Source organism: Gymnoscopelus microlampas (genome assembly GCF_963454915.1).
Source record: "Gymnoscopelus microlampas genome assembly, chromosome: 20".
NCBI classification, from domain to species: Eukaryota; Metazoa; Chordata; class Actinopteri; order Myctophiformes; family Myctophidae; genus Gymnoscopelus; species Gymnoscopelus microlampas.
This window is the reverse complement of record NC_139957.1, coordinates 39866597-39889569: the sequence shown is the minus strand read 5'-3', so window position 1 is coordinate 39889569 and position 22973 is coordinate 39866597. Positions and strand designations below refer to the sequence as shown.

The window sequence follows — 22973 nt, the reverse complement described above, 5'->3', positions numbered from 1 at the left end:
GTGTGTGTGTGTGTGTGTGTGTGTGTGTGTGTGTGTGTGTGTGTGTGTGTGTGTGTGTGTGTGTGTGTGTGTGTGTGTGTGTGTGTGCGTGCGCGCGCGTGTGTAAATATATGTTTTACAGCCAACATTTGTAACTCCGATCTGTGCTTCTGGTCGTCCCTGGAACAACATATTTTGGGATGGGGGTTCGCGGCCAAACTTTCTTTATAGCATTTTCTCTGTCACAGAGACACAAACAGACAGCCTGTCTCCAGATCTACAGCAACAACATTCCACAGTGATTGTTGGTGTGATTGTGTTTATCATGACTACAACGTGTGGGCGCACACACACACACACACACACACACACACACACACACACACACACACACACACACACACACACACACACACACACACACACACACACACAGCGAGCATGACAACACATCCATGGTTTCCCTGCAGAAGGTTTCATAACAGCGGAAGGTGGATTAAACCATGTATTGCACATAACCAGATCTACTGGTTGTCATGTCAACCAGACAAACATTGACGTGCAATCTGAACACTAGCGGAGTGTAGACCTCTAATATAGCAGGCTGGGTTGGGTTGCCCGGGAATGGAACCCGGGTCCTCTCGCATTGGAAAGTGTGTGTGCACTCGGTGCCGCGCTATGAGCTTGTATATATGCTATTTTTTAACAGCCAATGCTAAGCGGTTAAAATGATTGTGACGCTAGGTTATTTCGCTGGGGACCCCCTGGCACCCCCCACGGACCACTGGTGGTCCCCGGACCACTGGTTAAAGACCCCTGAACTAAACCACTAACTGCTCCCCTATGAGCAGGTTGCTGCCTTGCATGGTTTCCTCTGTCATCGGTGTGAATGTGTGTGAGACTGGGTGAATGTAAATGTCACATTGTCTCATGACTCACGAGGAGGGGGGGGGGGGGGGGGGGGTTGTCATGATCCAATGAATCATTTAGTTTTTGTACGACCTATGGTTCAAGAGTTATTATAGGCCAACGTGTGTTGTAGTGCCACCATAAGGCCGATTTTAAACAAGTTGAGGTGTGTGCAAACTGGGTGTGTGTGTGTGGGCGGGCAAAGTTTCACGGTGTCCGAGAGGTCAGCTTGTACACACAGACAGGTCGGACGGACAGGGGCAATAATAACATCATCTCCATTCTCCACCTCCCAGACTTTTCGGCCTGGTGGATGGAGATACATTAATGAATGAACTCGATAATAAATCTGAGGATGAACCGAGACCAAAATAGCAGCACCTATTATGTTGCTGCAGTAAAGCTGCAGTAGCCAACTTTGGTGAAATGAACCAAAAAAATATCTCCACAGGGGCCAGTTGCACCACCTCACACTTAGTTCAAACTTAGCCTAGTTATAGCTTAACCTTTTTAAACTTTATTTGGCTATTCAAAAATAGCAGATATACAAGCTCATAGCGCGGCACCGAGTGCCGCGCTATGAGCTTGTAGATCTGCTATTTTTGAAAAATCGTGAAAATGTGTGCACAACTTTGAGTATAATATATTTAACTCAAATATTTGCTTCTGCAAGCGAATAGGGCTCAGATAGCATTGAAGATCCTGAAGTTGGGAGGAAAACAAACGATGATACACAGAGCCCACAAAACCTCTCCCTTTTGGATTGAAAAAACGGTGCGCATATCTCCGCCACTGCAGGTTGCCTAGCCAGGGCTGTGTAATTAATTCATGGTTTGCAACCGTCAGGACGCGAGGAAGCTGTGGGATGGATAGCGTTTCTATGACTCTGTTCAACTTCAAGCATTTGTGGTCCCCCCCCCCCCAGGGGTAGAAGGGCAAGTGCTTTTGGAGGTGCACTCCATAGACGAATCCACAGAAGGGCAATCATAACTGTGGTGTCTGAGCAGTTATGATTGCCTACAGGCAGCGCGTCTGTGGATTCGTCTGTAGAGCACTGGTTCGGCACCCATGTTTGGGTCGCGGACCAATTTGTATTGGTCGTGAGTAAATATAATTTTTGACTTTTTTTCAGTCAATATTTCATTTTTTTTAAATATAGTAAACGAAAAAAAGGGGACATTTACTCTCGGGCCATAACAATTGGTCCGCGACCCAAACATGGGTCCCGAACCGCTGTTTGGGAAACAGTGGTTAAGAGTGGGTCGGGACCCATTATGTGGGGTAACTTTGCGAGTCAATATCCCCTTTTTTTATTCATGGCCTGTCTATAAAAATTACAATTACTTGTACACAGTGAAACATGGCATCCGTGTCAATGCGCTGTCATTGGCTGTAGCGTCTTGATACGTTCAAACTTCATCTGGTCTCTCAGTGCCGGTCACTGACACACATTTCATACTACATCCGAAGTAGTGAAAAAAATTGCATATTATGTGACGCGTTGTGAGCTTGTAGATCTGCTATTTTCTCTAGTTTTTGGTCCCGGCCATGGAGACATCACATTCCTCTTTTGGGTCTTGAGCTAAATGGTTTGGGAACCACTGCCCTATAGCCTATAGGAGACTGTCTGTCGCTCTGTGTTTAGTTTGGAATTCCTGTACTTTACTTTAACGATGTTGTAGCTCCTTGAGAACTGGACCCTTTGTTTCTCAGATGTGTGTGTGCGTGCGTGCGTGCGTGCGTGCGTGCGTGCGTGTGTGCGAGCGCGCGTGCGTGTGGGATCCAGTGCTAAATGAGAGCGACTCAGAATGATAGGTTGTGAGTGTTTGTGCTCGTTCTGTCCTTGAGGTCCAATCAGACCCATTACATGAGTCCACATCAGGTCCACTGACAGGCTGACCTGCAGAGGACAATGATCACACTACAGCGTCACACAAAAACGTCAAAAGTAGCAGATCTACAAGCTCTGCTATGCTGTCTCCCTCTCAGCTGGCCTACTGTCTGTCTCTGCTACGACAGTTCAAACATGATTATTTTGGGGGGGTCCCCAGTTCAAATATGATTATTTAGGGGGGTCGCGGCCTGAACAGTTTTGGAACCCTTGTCCTACACCGTCTCCCTCTCCTCTGTCCTACTGTCCAACTTTCCTACACTGTCAGTGACTCTCTCTCAGCTTTCCTTCTGTCTGTCTCTCCTATATGCTGTCCTCGGCAAGGCAATTTTATTTGTAAAGCACATAAAGCACAACAACAAGGCGAGCAATTCTCTGAAGTCTGGGTGGTTCATGATATCGCACAAGATCATGCATGTATTTTGACCCTAACCATTCAAAGCTGTATAGATTTTGAAATCTCTCCTACCTGCTCCATGTTTTAGGTCATAGCTGTGTGTGTGTGTGTGTGTGTGTGTGTGTGTGTGTGTGTGTGTGTGTGTGTGTGTGTGTGTGTGTGTGTGTGTGTGTGTGTGTGTGTGTGTGTGTGTGTGTGTGTGTGTGTGTGTGTGTGTGCGCCCTGAAGGATCTTCCAGTATCTGTGGTTTATAGATCCAGTCTGTTTACAGGGAATACAATGTTACTGTAGCTGCAGGCTGGCAGCTCTAGAATCAACATTCTATATTGTTACATCTCACACGTATAAAGAGGGTGAGATTCATGGGTTTTGGCTCCTCAACATTGCAGCGACATGAATAAATGGCCAAAAAATGGCAGTTAAAAAAAGCACTGAAAATACAATTCGAACAATGTAGTTGCCTTTGTTAGCTGCTGTGTGTGCATCAGTCCTACCTCAAATAAATAAATAATACATTTTAATGTGTTTATGTACAATTCTAAACAATAAGGTGTCAGGTGCCTGTGTGTTTGGGATGTGTATAATGTGCGTGCGTGCCGTGCATAAATACAGTATGTCTGTGTGGTTGTTTGTGTGCAATTGTGTATAATATAGCTGTGTGTGTGTGTGTGTGTATTCCTGTTAATCTGGTTCTAATATGAGCTTCAGATAACATACGTACACAGTCACACATATCCTTCACTCAGGTTGAGTTCTGTGAAAATGAATATGAATGTGTTACATAACATCTGTATTCAGAAACACCAGTGACCCCTGCATGTTTCTATCATTCTGTCAATACTGGTTCTGTCTGTCTGTGTCTGTCTGTCTTGCCCTATTCTTATTTTCCATGTCTCTGCCTTGTTGGTGCTTCTCCCCCACCCGTCTGTCTGTGTGCAGTAGTGAGAGGAAGAGGGAGATGTGTGTGTGTGTGTGTGTGTGTGTGTGTGTGTGTGTGTGAAGGGGGGATGTGTTGGAGAGAGAGAGAGTCATGTGAGAGGAGGTGTGTGCTCTGACTGACTCAGTGTCTCCATCCTGGATTTTAAACCTGAGATCAACACAACCGCTGTGAGCTTAGCCCTGTTAACACACACACACACACACACACACACACACACACACACACACACACACACACACACACACACACACACACACACACACGGAGCTGTCACGATTAAGACATTTTACTTGACGATTAATTGTCATATAAATAATTGTGATTAACTATTTCATTGTGTGGCTTTTACGCCCTGCAAACTAGAGTTGCACGGGACAGATATGACAAAAACTTAAATACACAAATAATCTAATCTAAATCGATGTATTATGGCCAAAATACGCCATGTTATGTTATACTCAAAATGTGTTACGAAATAGTGGAAATAGCCGATCTACAAGCTCACAGTGTGTCACATCACGACCTGCTGTGACCTTGTAGATCGGCTAAACCATGGGTTCCCAAACTTTTCAGCCCGCGACCCCAAAATAAGGCGGAAATTGACTCGCGACCCCACCTAAACCTGGAGGTCATTTATGCACATAAACTTGCACGTTCGGTGTGCATTTGTAATGTGTTAAAATGGTAAAATGTACCATTTGTGATCATTTTAGATGGTATTTCATCCATTCTGTTGAATTTAAAGTAAAAAAAAAAAAAAGTAAAAAAAAACTTTTTCTTTTTTTTTTTTTTAATGACCCAAAATAATTTCGCGACCCCACGTCAGTCTCCCGCGACCCCAAGTGGGGTCGCGACCCCTACTTTGGGAACCCCTGGGCTAAACCACTGTGTTTTTAAAAAACGTTTCAAAATGTAAGAACCTTTCTCAACATAGAAACGATGATGACGATCATCATCATCATGTCACTTTAGATTTCTTTGGCTATTCAAAAATAGCAGATATACAAGCTCATAGCGCGGCACAGAGTGCCGCACTATGAGCTTGTAGATCTGCTATTTTTGAAAAATCCTGAACAATTCTTTTTTTGATTTTTTTTTTCAAAAAACTGTTTAGAAAACATTTTTACACGGTTGGTGTAGAAAACAGTCAGTCGAGCCTTAGCAGCCTGTTAAATCCTATTGCATTCAGTAGTTGACTACAATACAAACGTCTTTGACAAAAAAAAATGTCCCTCTGCAAGCATACGACGCGTCAACTTGTGATGTGTTGTGAGCTTGTAGATCGGCTATGTTTTTTCTTTTTGCGAAGATATGTGGTGCTGAGAGGGAAAAGGGGCGGACCTCATAGGCCTGGGAGACCCTGGTCAACTAAGTATAACGGTTTTACGAGGTCAAAGACAGAGATTCTGATTGGCTGTGACAGCTCGTTATGCTCATAGTCGTTAAAGGAGATGGCCTCCCTCGTTAGGACCCGTTCAAAGTCAAGTGTGTGTGTGTGTGTGTGTGTGTGTGTGTGTGTGTGTGTGTGTGTGTGTGTGTGTCCTTGGTAGCAGACATAGTAGCCGGAATGAGTGTATGATTTGTTTGCTGAGAATATACATGACTGTTTTAATCTGTAACTAACTGCACTTCAAACACACTTAATATATCGTTGCTGTCGTACAGAAACCTCTTGTATCCATATTTCTGCTTTTTGAGTTGTGAGCTTGTAGATCTGCTATTTTCACTATTTTTGAAACCAATGAAAACCAATAAAGTATAAAAAAGAGCTTCTTGTGACCTGAATAATAACCAATAATAATAAATTGGTTCCATTGGAATACAGGTTCTTCTTTCCATAAAGTAACTTGTTTTGGACATACATGTTTTATGCCCGACAGAGGCACAACTTTATTTATATCAATTAAGTCAATAGATTAAACAGCTTGACGGAGAAAATACTACTAAATCATGACCATACAGACAAAAGTCTGTGTGTGTGTGTGTGTGGGCGGGGGTGTTGATTAAATTAGCTAGTGTGTTAACTTCAATGTGAAGCGAGGCGTTTCTACTAAACTTAATTGACCAATCAGAGCGCAGCTCTACCGTACTGCCACGAACAACAACATACAGTGCTTTTAAGGTCAAATGGTACGACAACAAGGTTTTAGACATCGTATTGTCACTATCGGGTGGAAACCTTAGCATGTCCAAAACTGTTTCTTTGTTATTTAACCCATTAAGACCTGAAGCCGATTCTACAAATGTCTTCTAAATCCCGAATTCTGAAAAAACGTATGTTTCTATATCAGTGGTGCACTAACTTTTCCATTTCAAGGACCCCCAAACTTATATGTATTTTGCTGCGGACCCCCATCTCAAAATATTTTGTTCCAGGGACCCCCCAGAAGCAAAGATTTGAGTTAAAAATGTTCACTTTAAAACAATATATAATATATTCAAAGTTTTGCACACATTTTCATGATGTTTCAAAAATAGCAGATCTACAAGCTCGTAGCGCGGCATAACCAAAGTGTAAAATAATGCTTTTTAGCTCAAATCAAAAAGTGACACAGATGCGTTCCAGGTCTTAATGGCGTTGTGACCTTGTAACTCGGCTATTTTCACTACTTTTGTGTGACGCTCTTATATGATGAACTAGGGCATTCATTTACGAATAAAACATAAAAAAGTAGAAATATAGAGAGATACAATGTTTCTGCTCGACAGTGACAACATCAACAAAGATTCTACAGGCCAGTGCCTCTTCTGTAAACACACTGACTGATGTACCATCAACAGCAGCTGAACTTTAAAAAGCCATAACAAACACCTTTTCTTGACCCAGGACCTGGGTCTTTCCACATGGAAACCAAAGAGCAAACCTACTGTACCACACACACACCATCTACCACTGTCCCAACTCTGGACAGAAAATGAACTGAATAGAATTTAGGTATTTATAGGTATTTCTAAATACGTGGTGTTTACCAAAATGTGAATGCTGCTCCTTGTTTCATGTTATGAAATAAAAGGTTCAGTTCCGACTGGCCGCGTTAAGCATATTAAACAATATCCTGATGTTCCGGTAACATGTCGAGAGCATTCGCCCTCATTGTGTGCTTTTATTACCTTATTTCACCCTCATCCATGTACTGTCAAATAATCAAAACAATAATTGATTATGAAAATAACTATAAGCCCACATGTTTATCTCTCTGTCTTTCATCGCTCAGGTGTGTGTGTGTGTGTGTGTGTGTGTGTGTGTGTGTGTGTGTGTGTGTGTGTGTGTGTGTGTGTGTGTGTGTGTGTGTGTGTGTGTGTGTGTGTGTGTGTGTGTGTGTGTGTGTGTGTGTGTGTGTGTGTGTGTGTGTGTGTGTGTGTGTGTGTGTGTGTGTGTGTGTGTGTGTGTGCGTGCGTGCGTGCGTGCGTGCGTGCGCGCGCCTCTGTCAAATAATCAAAACAATAATTGATTATGAAAATACAGTAACTATAAGCCCACGTGTTTATCTCTGTCTTTCATTTCTCAGCTGTGTGTGCGTGCGTGCGTGTGTGTGTGTGGGCACGCGCGTGTGCGCACGTGCGTGCATCTGCGTTCCACACAGACTGATAACGTAACATAACAACAAGAATGATGTCATTGACCTATGTGACCTCTCCCCCCCCAGGTGACCTTAGAGAAGGTTTTGGGAATCACGGCTCCGGGGAATCGAGCGCTGGCCTGTGACCCCCGGACTGGACTGGTAGCTTATCCTGCAGGGTAAGAGAGAGAGACACACACACACACACACACACACACACACACACACGTGCACACACACATGCACACACCACCGTTTAAAGGGGCATGAAACCGTAACTGATTTAGTATTCTATTTTCCTGTACTGTTTTAAAAACTACACAGAAGGGTAAAAAACATGTCAGGTTGACCTTATCGTACACTGTGCTGTATAGCAACATAGCTGCAGACTTAAGTGCTCGGTGCCGCGGTATGAGCTTGTATATCTGCTATTTTTTGAATAGCCAAAGAAATCTAAAAATGACACGGATGCGTTCCCGGATTGAATGATTTAATAGACTAGCCCTGCTCATCTCTAGTTTCCATTACAAACAGCTGATGCATGTTCATACAGGAAGCTTGTATCTAACATTATGTGGTGTGTGTGTGTGTGTGTGTGTGTGGTTGTGTGAACTAAAAACATCAGCGGTAGTGGTGTAGGACAGTGTTCTGTTTTTTTTCTTTCCGTACAGGAATAAAGTGAGTGGTTTTTTTTTTGCTCAAGTCGCAAAACGGTGTTCATCTTTTTTTTTGTTATCTAATAATGCATGATTTCCATTGTGTCTGACATCAGCCCAGATGAAAATTGTCCATACATGTGCATTTGGTTTATGTTGTGTATATGACATCTGTGCATTTTGATCTCCATCCATATACAGCATGTGCATTTGACGTGACATGAGTCCATGCTGATCTCAGGACAGATTAAGGAATAAAGTCATTGATTGATTGAATACGCTATTAATGGTTTGCAAAGACAAGCACAGGGAAGTACAGTTCAGGCAGGCTTTGACTTTTTACAGGGGCCGGTTCCCAATTGCAGTCCCCAAGTGCTCTTTTACAGCGTTTTTTTAAGGATCCACATGTCTTTATGACTGTTGGTAGGGCATTCCACATTTTTGTGGCATAGCAGTAGAAAAAATGTAATCCTGTGTTTGAGCCAAATCTGGGTTGAACATGATTAGTGGAGCTCCCTCTGGTGTTGTGTTTGTGGACGTCATTTTGACGTTTTTGAAGTAGTTTGACAGGTACTTAGGCGTCTTTGTGGTGTAGCGTATCTTGTTGACCAGGCCCATGGCAAGTTGCTGTACTCTGTCCACTACCCCAGTGGTTTTCAACCAGTGGTCTGGGGACCACCAGTGGTCCTTGAGGGAGTTCCAGGGGGTCCCCAGCTAAATGATAGTTAGGAACCAAATGGACCCTTATGGGTCTGTAACTCTGAGAGTGTAACAAATGGAACCAAATGGACCCTAACGGGTCCATTTGGTTCCATTTGTACACTCTCAGAGTTAAATTAACATTGATGTTATAATACAAATTGGGGTCCCAGAGATAGAAATGCCATTAAATGGGGGTCTGTAGCCTAATGCATGTTAAACTGGGGGTCCTTGAAATTGAAATGGTTGAGAATCACTGCTAGAGCCATAAAAATCGTCTCTTATTGGGGGTCCCTGGCATAACTTTTCAAATGGGGGTCCCTGGGCTAATGTGTGTCAATTTGGGGGTCCTTGACGCAAAAAAGGTTGAAAACCACTGCTCTACCCTGAGCCATCCCACCCTAGCAAAGTGAGCAGGCGTTAGATGAGTTGTAGATGCAAGGCCAAGCAAGTAGCCTGACCAGTTTGTTTTGGGACGTCTGGAGCCTTGTTTTTAAGGCCTTTTGTGGAGCGTTTATTCTTTGCTCTCTGTGTATAGTGTGGAGTCGCACTGTTTGGCTGCAGCACTGATTTGAACCAAGTACAACGCTGTCTGTGAACTCAGCCTTGAATGAACCCACTGTGTACAAATAGAGAGCTTATATTGGGGCCTATTTGGGAATGAACGTTTACAAGGTTCTCCCTGTTATCACAGAGTCTTACTACTCTTTGAACTACAGGCAAGTGGAGTCACGTCGTTTGTGCTTGTGTGGCTGCCACTGCTATACAAACGCATACTATTATGTTCCTAAGCCTTGTCCAAGACTGAGATGTGAGCAATGCTCTCAGCTCATTATCCCACCCGTGTTATCAGGTGTGCGCTTTGAAGTGAACGTAACGCTGGGGGACACGACCAAGTTTTAACATGATTTCTATGGATGCAATACAGCCCTCTTCTGAACCATGGACCTTGTAAATATGAACAAATAGGAGGAACTTTTAGAGCTACACTGCCTGGACTCCTGCAGGGTCTCTGGGAACTGGGCACCTGGGCTACTAGGCAGTGTTGCCAGGTCTGCTTATTACAAGTGACTTTGGGCTTGTTTTTCTGTAAAGTTGCTTGTTGCTATTGGTAGTTGCGGGTTGTAGATCGGCTATTTTGTAGATCGGCTATTTCAAATAGCCGTAGCCTAGTCGCTTCTTTTGGGCTTGTTTTTATAGACCTGGCAACAGTGCTACAAGGCAGTACATTGCCAAACGTTGAGACCAGCTACTGATGATAACTAGTTCTGCTAGGCTTGTTTCTGTTGTATGTTACAGTAGCTGTAGTTCTGTTGTTACAGTAGTTGTAGTTCTGTTGTATGTTACAGCAGCTGTAGTTATACTGCTAGGTGTAGTGGTGTAGCTCTACTGTCGGATGTTAACCAGACTCATCTTTGAGGAATGTGCAATATGTTGCCAACCATGTGGGAATTCCTTCTCTCTGTCTCCAAGTCTCTCTCTCTTTCTCTCTCTCTCTCTCTCTCTCTCTCTCTCTCTCTCTCTCTCACTCACTCTCACTCTCACTCTCACTCTCACACTCTACTCGCTCTCTCTACTCTCTCTCCCCCTCTCTCGCTCTCTCTCTCTCTCTCTCTCTCTCTCTCTCTCTCTCTCTCTCTCTCTCTCTCTCTCTCTCTCTCTCTCTCTCTCTCTCTCTCTCTCTCTCTCTCGTGTGTGTGTTGAGGTTAAAGCTCTCTCTCTCTCTTGTGTGTTGAGGTTAAAGCTCTATCTGTTATTTAGAGAGACAAAGTGCCAGCTCAGCGTTGAGAGGGAGAGAGAGAGAGGTGTGAATGATGGTCTGTTGTTGTGGAAGAGAAATGCACTGCAGCTGTGTGTGTGTGTGTGTGTGTGTGTGTGTGTGTGTGCGTGTGCGTGCACGCACGCATGCCCCTCCTTATGTAATGTTTATATAGCTAACATGAGCTCCATACAAACTGCACATAAAGCTGCTGATGGAATGTCACTATTTCTGACTCTGTCTCTCTCTCTGTCTGTCTCTCTGTCTCTCTCTCTCACACACACACACACACACACACACACACACACACACACACACACACACACACACACACACACACACACACACACACACACACACACACACACACACACACACGCGCAGAGCTTTAAAGACTAATGAAATAATGAGATCAAAGCCACCATGTGATGCAGAGGGACTGCCTCGCAGAACACACACACACACACACACACACACACACACACACACACACACACACACACACACACACACACACACACACACACACACACACACACACACACACACACACGTCAGCGTGTGGTGTTGTTCCACACATGTGGGGTCCAGGGTCAACACCAGGTCCTCACATGTCTCATACACACTCACAGGCTCGTCATAAAACCAGAGAATGGCTTGTACTTACTACTGTATGTACTAGTGACCTGGAGCAATAATCAAAATGAATGACGAGCACCATAATGTAATACTTAAACAATCTTCATACATTCATAGTGCTTGTAGATCTGCTATTTTTACTATTTTTGAAAATGTTTGAACATTTTTTATCATTTTTTTATTTTTATTTCTCGCCCTAAAAAAGCCCAGAATAGGGACACCAGGTTGAAAGTGGTTCATCGTGGAAATAGTGATGTAAATAGGACAGTTCTGTTCATTACATCCAGCTGTTCTTATACAGATCAGTGGAAACCATTCCAACGATTATGCTAAATAATTGTAATTGACTGAAATAATTGTGAGACAGACACAAGACCGACAGATGATGCTAAGACAGGAGTCATAGTAAACCCAGGGATAGTTCACCCCAAAATGTATTTTTTTCTATCGATTACTCACCCCATGGAGACTTGAATTCATGGATATTTTTTTTTGTTTTTATCACATTCATAAGCCAATAATTTGCCAATAATTTGATGACCGGCAGCGGTTCCGGTAGGAGACACAAAGAGTCTCCTTTGTGTCTCCTACCGGAACCGCTGCCTACCGGTCCGGTGGTCATCACATTATTGGCTTTGGAATGCGACAGAAAATAACTATCCCTTTAAAGGTGGAATAGCTGCAGTGCTACAGCTCAGCTATTTTAGAGGCATTTAGCAAACGGCTCTTATCCAGAGTGACTTACAAAGGGTAAGATCAGAGTAAGTGGCTTCCACCCTATACTAGTCAACACAGGACAGGGTAAATAAGTGGATTGAGCGGATAGTCACATAAGTAGAGTGCAAATAAAACAGTTAAGTGCTTCAAATAAACTATAGGACATCAAACCTTGAAGAACTGTCTAAACAACATGCGGTCTAAAGACCATTATTTTCATTTGTGGACAAACAAGTTTGTCTATATAAACCAGTTATCTATACCAATGATCTCTAACTGGAAATGCACCCCCGCACCCCCCCCAATTTCCAGTAAAAATCTGTCTACTAGAGTCAAACCAATGCCCGATTTTTGAGTCGATGCCAATACCGAATTTGGAGAGTCCTAGTCCGCGGATTACCGATGATTTAACCAATAGTTTGTCAAAAAGTGCAAAATAAAGTTTGTCAAAAATTGAAAATGGGTTAATGGTGAATATTAACTATCAAACATTTAGCAGGGAATCCCTTGAATCCTTTCAAGCAGTGGTTTTCAACCCTTTTCACATCAAGGTCCATTATTTATTCGGCATTTGAGCCAGGGACCACCATTTGATGAGTAGCCTCTCATACTTAGAATATTTTGTCATTGTTGGATAAGATTTTGTCCACAAATCCATGCTGTACTGATGTTGGTACCATAGGTGAGATGACAGGCAAACGTTGATCAAAAATAACAATTATCTAATTAAGTAATGTAGATGTTTAACAAGAATTTAACTCTTGAGAGCGTAAAATGAAACCAAATGGACCCGGAAGGGTCCATTTGGTTTCATTTTACGCTCTCAAGAGTTAAAGATCTATAGGGGTCCATTTGGTTACCAACTCTACATCACATTTAGCTGGGGACCACCTGGAACCACCCCAAGGACCACTGGTGGTCCCCGGACCACCGGTTGAAAACCACTGCTTTCAAGGATCCCTGTGAGTCTCCCCCCTGGGCCCCATGTGACGGAACATAGGAGGGATCGCTTGTTTGGAATTGGTTTTCACGTCATAAACTATTATGTACACTTGGACGGCACGGCTCGTCGACATTCAAGGCCTCGAGGCTGGCCGGGGCGCGGCTGAGTGAAACCGCCCGGCTGGGGGGGCAGCAGACTTTGTTCCGGCTGCTCGGCACACCTGCGTCGTTGTCAAGTGATGATGTAAAAGGTCATGCGTTTGTTGTAAAACCTTTGCACACACACACACACACACACACACACACACACACACACACACACACACACACACTCACACACTAGGGTTTAACACCAGGATTCCCGGGATGCGGGAATCCCGGGAATTCCGAGGTTATTTACGGTCCCGGGAACTGACTTCAGTTCCCGGGATCCCGGTGTTCTTTTTTTTCTTGTTAGAAATGAATACTAATTAGTAGATAGGCCTATCTACAGCACGGAGGAATTACTATTATAATTAGCCAAGTTACTTGCCGCGTTGCCGACCAGGGCAGGGTCCCATCGTCCCGTTGTGAACCAATATGGAACGCACTGAATGTAACAGTAATGAACAAAATAAAACACACGTGGCCGTGATGCCCCATGCCTGCCCTGCGCACGCTGATTTCACTGTTTCCTCTGCTATCAATACGGTAGACACCAGTTGACTAGTTGAGATTCAACATGAAGTGAAACGCTAGAATGTGATAGTTTGACATTGTTTGAGTGCGTTCTGGGTGCACAGCGCAGGTCCTCGTTTAAGTTAATTGTCTTCTCCTGCTGCTGTATGCTGCTGCGCAACAGGGCAGATCTCCGCCAACTTGCGCCAAGCCAGGCCAATTGAGAAATACTATATTTATTGATTTAAAAAATCAACTTAAGTCATTCTTAGTGCAAGTTCATAGGTGGACCGTGAACACAATGGGGACATTTGGGCACCTCGATGTAAAATTGGCTATTTAAGTATCTACATATAAATGCATTTTAGTGGGCACTTTTTTTTTTTACACTTTAACAGGAATTCCCGGGAAGCCCGGGAAAAGGTCTGAAAATTCCCGGGAATTAAAATTAGCTATATCCCGGAAAATGTTAAACCCTAACACACACACTGGACGCTGAGTGAGACCAAAACGAAGAACGGTTTAAGGTGCATAGGATTCCCATGAGCTCTCTGTATGAATCAACCCATTACGACTGGGAACGCATCTGTGTCAAGTGCGCTACGAGCTTGTAGATCTGCTATTTTTGAATAGCCCAAAGAAATCTGAATCTTAATGTGTGCAAATCTGTGAATATATAGTGTGTATATATATATATATATATATATATATATATATATATATATATATATATATATATATATATATATATATATATATATATATATTCTTTTAATTCTTTTAATATTCTTTGCTTCTGAGGGCGTCCCTGGAACGAAATATTTTGAGATGGGTGGTCCACGGCCAAATACATATCATTTTGGGGGTCCTTGACAAATATGCAAAAGTTGTTTTTTTTAAACAGTCGGTATTTAGACGACATTTGTAGAATCAGCTTCAGGTCTTAATGGGTTACGCACGCACACACACACACACACACACACACACACACACACACACACACACACACACACACACACACACACACACACACACACACACACACACACACCTGTTACCTGTTGAGTGTGACAGATGACAGAGTGATGTGGCCCCTGGGGGCCCTTTGTACTGCTGTGTGCTGTGGTGGTGTCAGGTTTCTCTGACATGAAAAAACCTGTCAGACTGGATGGAGTGGTAGCATCTGATGTGTGTAAAAGTGACCAAAATGAAATTCTATTACTATAATTCTATTAATAACGATTATTCGAATATTCGTTATATAGCCTTTACAACAGGGAAACAAATATTTTTTATATCTTTCTTTTAATATTCGATTTTTATCCCCAAAATGTTTTTTCGATCATTCTGACCCATCCCTAGTACCTGTATATGTTTCATACACTACACTGTCTCTCTCTCTCTCAGCTGTCCTACCGTATGTCTCTCCTGTCTCCTGTCTCTCCCTCTGCTATTCTACTGTTTCTCCTACACTGTCTCATCTGTCTTACTGTCTCTCCTACACTGTCGCTCTCTCTGTTTTTATACTCTCTCTTCTACACTGTCTCATGTCCTACTGTCTCTCTCTGCTTTTCTACTGTCTCTCCTATACTGTCTCTCTCTCTTCTTTTCTACTGTCTCTCCTCCACTGTTCATCTGTCTTATTGTCTCTCCTACACTGTCTCTCTCAGCTTTCCTACTGTCTCTCCTATACTGTCTCCCTTTCAGCTGTGCTACTGTCTGTCTCTCCTACACTGTCTCTCTCTCAGCTGTGCTGCTGTCTGTCTCTCCTACACTGTCTCACTCTCAGCTGCGCTGCTGTCTGTCTCTCCTACACTGTCTCACTCTCAGCTGCGCTGCTGTCTGTCTCTCCTACACTGTCTCACTCTCAGCTGCGCTGCTGTCTCCCTACATTCAAGCCTCTCTCTCTCTGTTTTTAACTTGTGTTATTCACAGGTTTGATTCCAGTAAGTAAATGTAGAAAACATAGAATTTCATTGTTGTCTCTGCCAGTCGAAGGTGGGGTGAGAGATTATGTTGAGAGTTTGTGTGTGAGTGTGTGGATGGTTCCAGAGCTAATCTTGCAAATCGCTGGACCAATTGGTGGCAAACGTTTTCTGCACGGTTCTAGTAGGCCAAGGAAGACATTTCACACACATTTGTTTACAATCTGTCAATGTCAACTACTGTATGTTATTTAATATTTTTGTGAATGCATTAAGTGCAGACCTATTGTCTGTACTACAGGCTCTGTGAATAACTGTAGTCCCGGGTTTACAGAAGGTGGCATACAGCAGTAGCTCTCAAACGTATTCATGTTTTGAAGATTTTCCAAAAATAGCAGACGTACAAGCTCACAGCGTGGGACAAAGTGACGCGCTGCGTCCACTTTAGTTCAGTGACCATGGGGCTAAAGAATGGTTCAGAAGCTGTGTTCACGTTCACTCTTATAATAGACTCTAATAAAATAATTATGACTCCAACCTGCTTGCGGTCTCATAAAAAGGCGGCCAGCCGGCCACCTATGCTTCACGCAGATACGGGAGATTGCAGGTCTTTCTATTTTTTTGGCCTTGGATTATATACCAAGCTATATGGGACACTGAACCGGAATAATTTGCCACCTTTTTGGAAACCCGGGACTATAGCTAGAGTTATGCACACAGCCTATATATGAAGGAGTGGCCCCGATAAGTCCTGTTCACACAGAAGTATCTATAAACTAATGCAAGCTCAACAAACGCAATATAAGTGAAGGTGAACTCCAGCTGCACATAGCAGGGGTTTTAACACCTCTGTAGCCTACTAAAAGAGAATGCTAATGCATCTGCTGCTAATAGACACAGCCTGTCCCAAAAAACAGTAAATTTTTTACAAGCTTGTGTTTTAACCCATTAAAACCGGGAAAGAATCTCATTTTACATTTTAGCTACAGCAATATATAGTATATATAATATTTTCAGGAAACTCTTAGGATTTAGAACGGTGGTTTAGAGCAGTGGTTAGCTCACGAGCTTGTACATCTGCTATTTTTGATAGTGCATGATAGTTGATTATAAAAATAGTGTTTATTTTAATAATTTTGCATTTTTTTAAACAAAATCTTCTCTTCCGGCGGGGTCCGCGGCCAAATGCGTATCAATTCGGGCGTTCCTTGGCACGAAGAAGTTTGAGAACCACTGATTTTAGAGATTTAGAAGGCATTTGTATAGAGTCGGCCTCAGGTCTTTAATGGGTTAAAACTGCAACGGCTGGCGGGAGACACCTTTTTTTCTAGTTGAATTATGAATTTAATGGCGTGAAATGGAAATGGCACAGCATGGAACAGAACAGAACAGCTACAAACTGGGTCAGTGGGACTGTGGAGAAGGGGAGAGAGTGAGAGAAAGAGGTGTGGATGAACAGGTTGTCCCCCCCCCTTCCAGCCTGTATTTCTCAGGTATCTCCCCCCCCCCCCCCTACCCACCAGACATTGTGGAAGGCACACCCACACTTTTACCTCAAGGATATTTTTTTTTTGCACCGACCTATGGGTGCTCAGACTGACATGCACAAGGACTTTATTTTTTTGTTGCACCAGTGGGTGTGTGGTGGACTTGAGTGCAAATACACACACTCACACATCACATCATGCATCAGTGCATAATTAGCACATATACAGTACATGTGAAAGGACCGCCATTGAAATAAAGCCCGCTGGCTTTCTTGCGTTTTATCCTTTTGATAATAGACCCCTTAACACAGTGGTTCTCAAACCTTTTCATGTCAAGGACCCCCAAATTGACACTTATTAGCCCGCGGACCCCCATTTGAAAAGATATGCCAGGGACCCCCATAAGAGACGATTTTTACGGCTCTAGCAGTGATTCGCAACCATTTTAATTTCAAGGACCCCCAGTTTGACATGCATTAGGGCTACGGACCCCCATTTAGTGGCATTTCTATCTCTGCCACCCCAATTTATATTGTAAAATCAATGTTAATGTAACTCTGAGAGTGTCCAAATGGAACCAAATGGACCCGTTAGGGTCCATTTGGTTCCATTTGGACACTCTCAGAGTTACAGACCCACAAGGGTCCATTTGGTTCCTATCCATCATTTAGCTGGGGACCACCTGGAACCCCCTCAAGTACCCCTGGGGGTCCCCGGACCCAAAGAACCAATGCCTTAACAGACTGGTTGCAAGCGATAAGAACCAGTATTGCGCGCGCAGGTCCGGCACCAAGGGTGCGTTCGGAAATTGCGCACCGGAGCGCACTCGCCTATTAGTTTGTATTGGCCAGTGCGCTCATTGCTGTATTTCCGAACGCACCCTATGTTGGGAATTGATTGCATGAAACAATCACCTGTGTGTTCAGTCTCAATGTTGGTACACAAATAATTGGTCTATGGTGTGACAATACCTATCGTCTCTGTCGGGTGGAAACCTCATTATGTCCAAAACTGTTACTTTTCAGGAAGCATCAAAAGTAGCAGATGAGCTTGTAGATCTGCTGCTTTTAATGCTTTTGTGTGATGCTGTAGTATGATCGAGTAGGGCGTTCATTTACGGTGGAGAAAAAAACACAAAAAGTTAGAATATGGAGATCAGAGGTTTCTGCCCCGCCTGCAACAATATGTTTATTATCAATAAAGAGGTCAAAGTCAAAGTGGTTGTAGAAGTGAGGGATGAGAGAGAGAGAGGGAGGGAGAGAGATAGAGGGAGAGAATATACAGGGGAAGGACAAATGGAGGGAGTAAAACATATGCATGACGACAGAGAGAGAAAGAGGGAGCACATGACCGAGAGAACGGCAGAGGAGGTATAGAAAGAGAGAGAGAGAGAGAGACTGAAAGAAAGAGAAAGGAGACAGAGAGAGATGATGGACCACTCCCCTTTTTACTGCAGACCCCCAAAACCCCTTCTCTCTCTCTCTCTCTCTCTCTCTCTCCCTGTCTCTCTCTCTCTCTCTCTGTGTGCTGCATTGCAGTGTGTGTGTCCTTTAGGTACAGCGAGTACCTGACTACATGCATGTTCCTCTACACAGCTGGCTACTGCATACTGCAGTGTGTGTACGTGTGTGTGTGTGTGTGTGCATTTGTGTGTGTGTGTGTGTGTGTGTGTGTGTGTGAGTGAGAGAGAAAGAGTGAATAATGTGTTTGTTCCTAACGGGCCACGTTTTGGGTAAAATCTTAGGCGTTACACCAGTTAATTGGGACTGTGCATGTTTAATTAGAGACATAATTGGTGTGTGTGTCCGGCCCCCCCTATTAGATTTGACTGAGTTTTGTAGACTTTGGGGTTGATGTTAGGCATATACTGTGTCTGTTAGGGTTCGTGTTGAGGTTAGATCAGTTAAGTTCAGGGGAAGGGGATATCTTGCAATAAATGCACTGAGAGTCTGTATGTACGTCTGTAGAATATCGAGAACCATTCGACCCACGACTTCAAATTCGACACACACGTCGCAGACGACCCGAGGAAGTGCAGTGCCGGGCGTCGACGGATAAGCGGTTGTCCAGAACCACCAGAAAAGGCTCTGGCCGTGGCCCAAATGAGCCAATTGATTGCCATGGTAACCCCAGCCTTAGCTTGATTTGGCAAATTCCTCACACCAGGCCTAATTCCCCACACCTGCCATTTGATTAGTTAGTCAGTCCACTTTTCACTTTATTTTTTGTCAGTCACTTTTCCGTTAAAACGGGTGCTATGACAACGGGTATTGCAAAACAATCTCGGTCTCAGTCATCTTTCCCTATTTTCATTGTTCCCAACTTGCATCGTTCCCAAGTAGGCCGATGCCCGCCGGGCACAGGCCTAGTGGAACTAAGGTTCAGTACATTGTCCCCAGAAGTTTGCATAAAATTATCTGTATTAGCCACTGAGCAGGGAAAGACCAGGTTGTAATGGGATATGCTGTATTTTCAATAGGTAAACCAAAGTCGTCTTCAGTGTTTTGACTCCATCATCGTGCATCGTGGCATACAAGCTGTGCAATTCTTGTTTCAATCTAGAAGGGACAATATTTGGCTTAGATACTGATATCTGCTCTTTGTGTGTATTAGGGCAAGTTGATATCTATAAAACTGATATTGCAATGTTTGCGTTTTTAAATCGAGGTGATAGGCGATTACATGGCTGCTGGGGACCGTAGCAGGCTGCCCAGGACTAAGCGCTGCCTTAGGAGCACACACTCGAGGAACAAAACTACCTAACCTTCACACAAAGACAAAAGCAACATGGGTTTAATGAATCTAGTCACAGCATGATGTGTTAAAGCTACAATGCATAAGTTTTATGTCTGTTGTCTCCCTCTCCTGACTGAGAGAGTTAATGGCAAGGAATGGAAGAGTAGGGAGATCACTCATGATGTTTGTTGTGTTGTATTCTTTGTGTGTAATGTATTTAGGTGGTATGTTGTGTGTTGTAGAGCTGGGCAATTAACCGAAATGTAGAACCTCTAACCGACTTAACCTTGCTCATGTAGGTTAATCAATTCATTTAGAAGCAGGGTTATTTGTGATAATTTATTTACATTTGACTCGACACGAAACGATTCTAGTAGATTTTTGTATAATTGACTTAATCAATTAGTCTGATTAACCACTTACAGTAAGCCGTGCATTATACAGTACTTTGCTGTACATGGCGACACGTTGTGAGCTTGCAGATCGGCTATTTTCACTATGCTGTGATCGAGGCAAAAGTTAGAAAGAATCCTGATATTGATTTGTAGTCGAATCCTCCGGCCTTAGTGTGTTGAGTTGTGTTCTGATGTGTTGTGTTGTGTGGTAGTGTTGTGTTGTGTTACAAGGTGTCGCATAATTGACTGCTGTAGGCTTCGTTAGCTTCTTACAGTGAGCTACTGTCAGCAATACTCATCCGTGTGTGTGTGTGTGTGTGTGTGTGTGTGTGTGTGTGTGTCATTTTATTAACCCATTAAAACCGGCATGCGTGTCATTTTAGATAAGAAAATAGCAGATATACAAGCTTGTACATCTGCTATTTTTGAACATTTTTGAAAAATCATGAAAGCGTTTGAAAAATGTTGAATAATTTTGAATTACGGAACAAGTTTGAGAACCACTGATTTAGAAGGCATTTGTAGACTCGGCCTGGGTTAATCCCACAGGGAGGAAATTCTGGTTGTTACACCAGTAAAGAGTAAAAAACTAGTGGAAAACAATAGACACATCAATAAACTATACGACAGTAAAGGCCACAATGAAGTATATGTTACAAGCGGCTCATCTTGTAACAAAGGAGGAAGCTCAGGCAAACTTCACCGTTAAAATATGTTGTTTTTGCCAACGTAAACATAACGAAACTCAGGAATGACACATGTAAGTCTGTAGATTCAGTAATGTCTGCGGTGTGTGGAAAGGCTGTGAGTGTACTGTATATGTATTTGTTGTCTTGAATGAATGTATTGACCTGAACACAATGATTTTCCCTAGTGGATGATAATGGACACCTAATCAAATCGGTAATCTAATCTGAGGATGAGTGAAAAATTAAGTAGAGTGCTCTCTTGGTGCCGCATGGAGAGAGAGACAAAGCCTTTTATATAGAGCAGTGGTTCTCAAAAGTGGGGTCCAGGGACCCTCGGAGTTCCTTGAGGGGGTCCAAATGGAACCAAACGGACCCTTTCGGGTCAGAGTCATGGGGGCTGTTGAAATTAAAAAAGTTTGAGAACCACTGATATTAGAGTGCACCAGATCTCCTTACTCCACCTCCACTCACTCTGAAACACCAGCACAAGATCAGACGACACAAAGGACAACCTCAGGGTTGTCACATAACCAGTAATAAATACATCATAGAGGAGACAGGAGGGCTTAACCCTTTTAAGACCTGGAACGCATCTGTGAAATTTCTAGATTTCGTTGGGCTATTCAAAATAGCAGATCTACAAGCTCATAGCGCTGCACCGAGTGCCGCGATATGAGCTTGTAGATCTGCTATTTTTGAAAAATCGTGAACAATTTTGTGCAAATCTTTGAATATACATATATTTAAAGCGAGCATTTCTAACTAAAATATTATTGCTTCTGGGGATTCTACAAATGTCATCTAAATCAGTTTAAAACAGTTTTCTGAAACACTTATGTTGCGATAATATCAGTGTCAGTGTCAAGGAGCCCCACAACGATATGTATTTGGCTGCGGACCCCCATCTCAAAAAAATTTGTTCCAGGGACCCCCAGAAGCAAAGATTTGAGTAAAAAACAATTGCTTAATTGCTTTATAGATATATATTCAAAGATTTGCAAAAAAAAAACACGATTTAAAAAAAAATAGCAGATCTACAAGCTCATAGCGCGGCACTCGGTGCCGCGCTATGAGCTTGTATATCTGCTATTTTTGAATAGCCAAAAGCATAAAATATGGATAAAGTGGTTACACAGATGCGTCCCCATGTCCCTCTGTCTCAGCTCATCATAGAGGGGACAGGGGGGGCGGTTGTCCCTTTGTCACAGCTGCCTTATACTCATGGTCTCGTGCCTCAGGAAAGTCAGGAGCCTTGTATTGAGGCACTTTAGGAAGTTGACAAGCCGCGACGGCCGGTCGAGACGCCTGTGAGATTTTAATTTCCAAACGATGTCTCTTCGCCAGAATAAAAGCGTGTTTCGCAATAACGGTATGATCTGAATCAATATGCTAGCTCTGCATGCTTCACAAATTGCAAGGTTTTGCAGACTGAGGCAATTTATGTACTACACACACGACGCCGCGCTGCACAGCAGATCTCTCCAGAGTGTATATGAAATAAAATGTTCCTACCAGATTGACTACATTTACTCACATTTAGTTGTACTGGGTTCCTGTAGCAGCAGTGCAAATGTAGTCCTGGTGGGTGAGTCACTGACATTCGGCCATAATTCTAAATGGTACATTTAAATCTTTATCACTTTATAACCATTAATCACTTTCCACATGCTGAACATGTCATTATAGGTGAAAGCTTTCACATACACACACACACACAATGTTTTTCAAACGGACGGTTTATAACCATTAATCACTTTCCCTATTCTGAACATGTCATTATAGGTCGAAAGCTTACATTTGAAATATTTATGTCCACATAAACAGAAGTACAAGAATGCCTTGTACAAAGGATATAAACACTGCCAGTGCAGTCAGAAAATTGGAAAACAGCCAGTTACAAAGTGCATATAAGGCAGAACATTGTTACATGTTGTTGTTAATGTTGGCAGCGGTGGCCTAGTGGTTAGAGGGGCGGCCTTGATACCGGAAGGTCCCT

The 22973-nt window shown here is 43.1% G+C and overlaps 1 protein-coding gene across 1 annotated transcript in view; it reads left to right on the top strand.

The window, feature by feature from the left end:
• mapkbp1 (mitogen-activated protein kinase binding protein 1) overlaps positions 1-22973 on the top strand; it is a 76716-nt gene that overhangs the window by 3874 nt on the left and 49869 nt on the right. The window contains exon 2 of the mRNA XM_084044651.1: positions 7764-7855. Within this exon, the coding sequence (XP_083900777.1) occupies positions 7764-7855 (92 nt within the window). The remainder of the gene's footprint in view (positions 1-7763; positions 7856-22973) is intronic.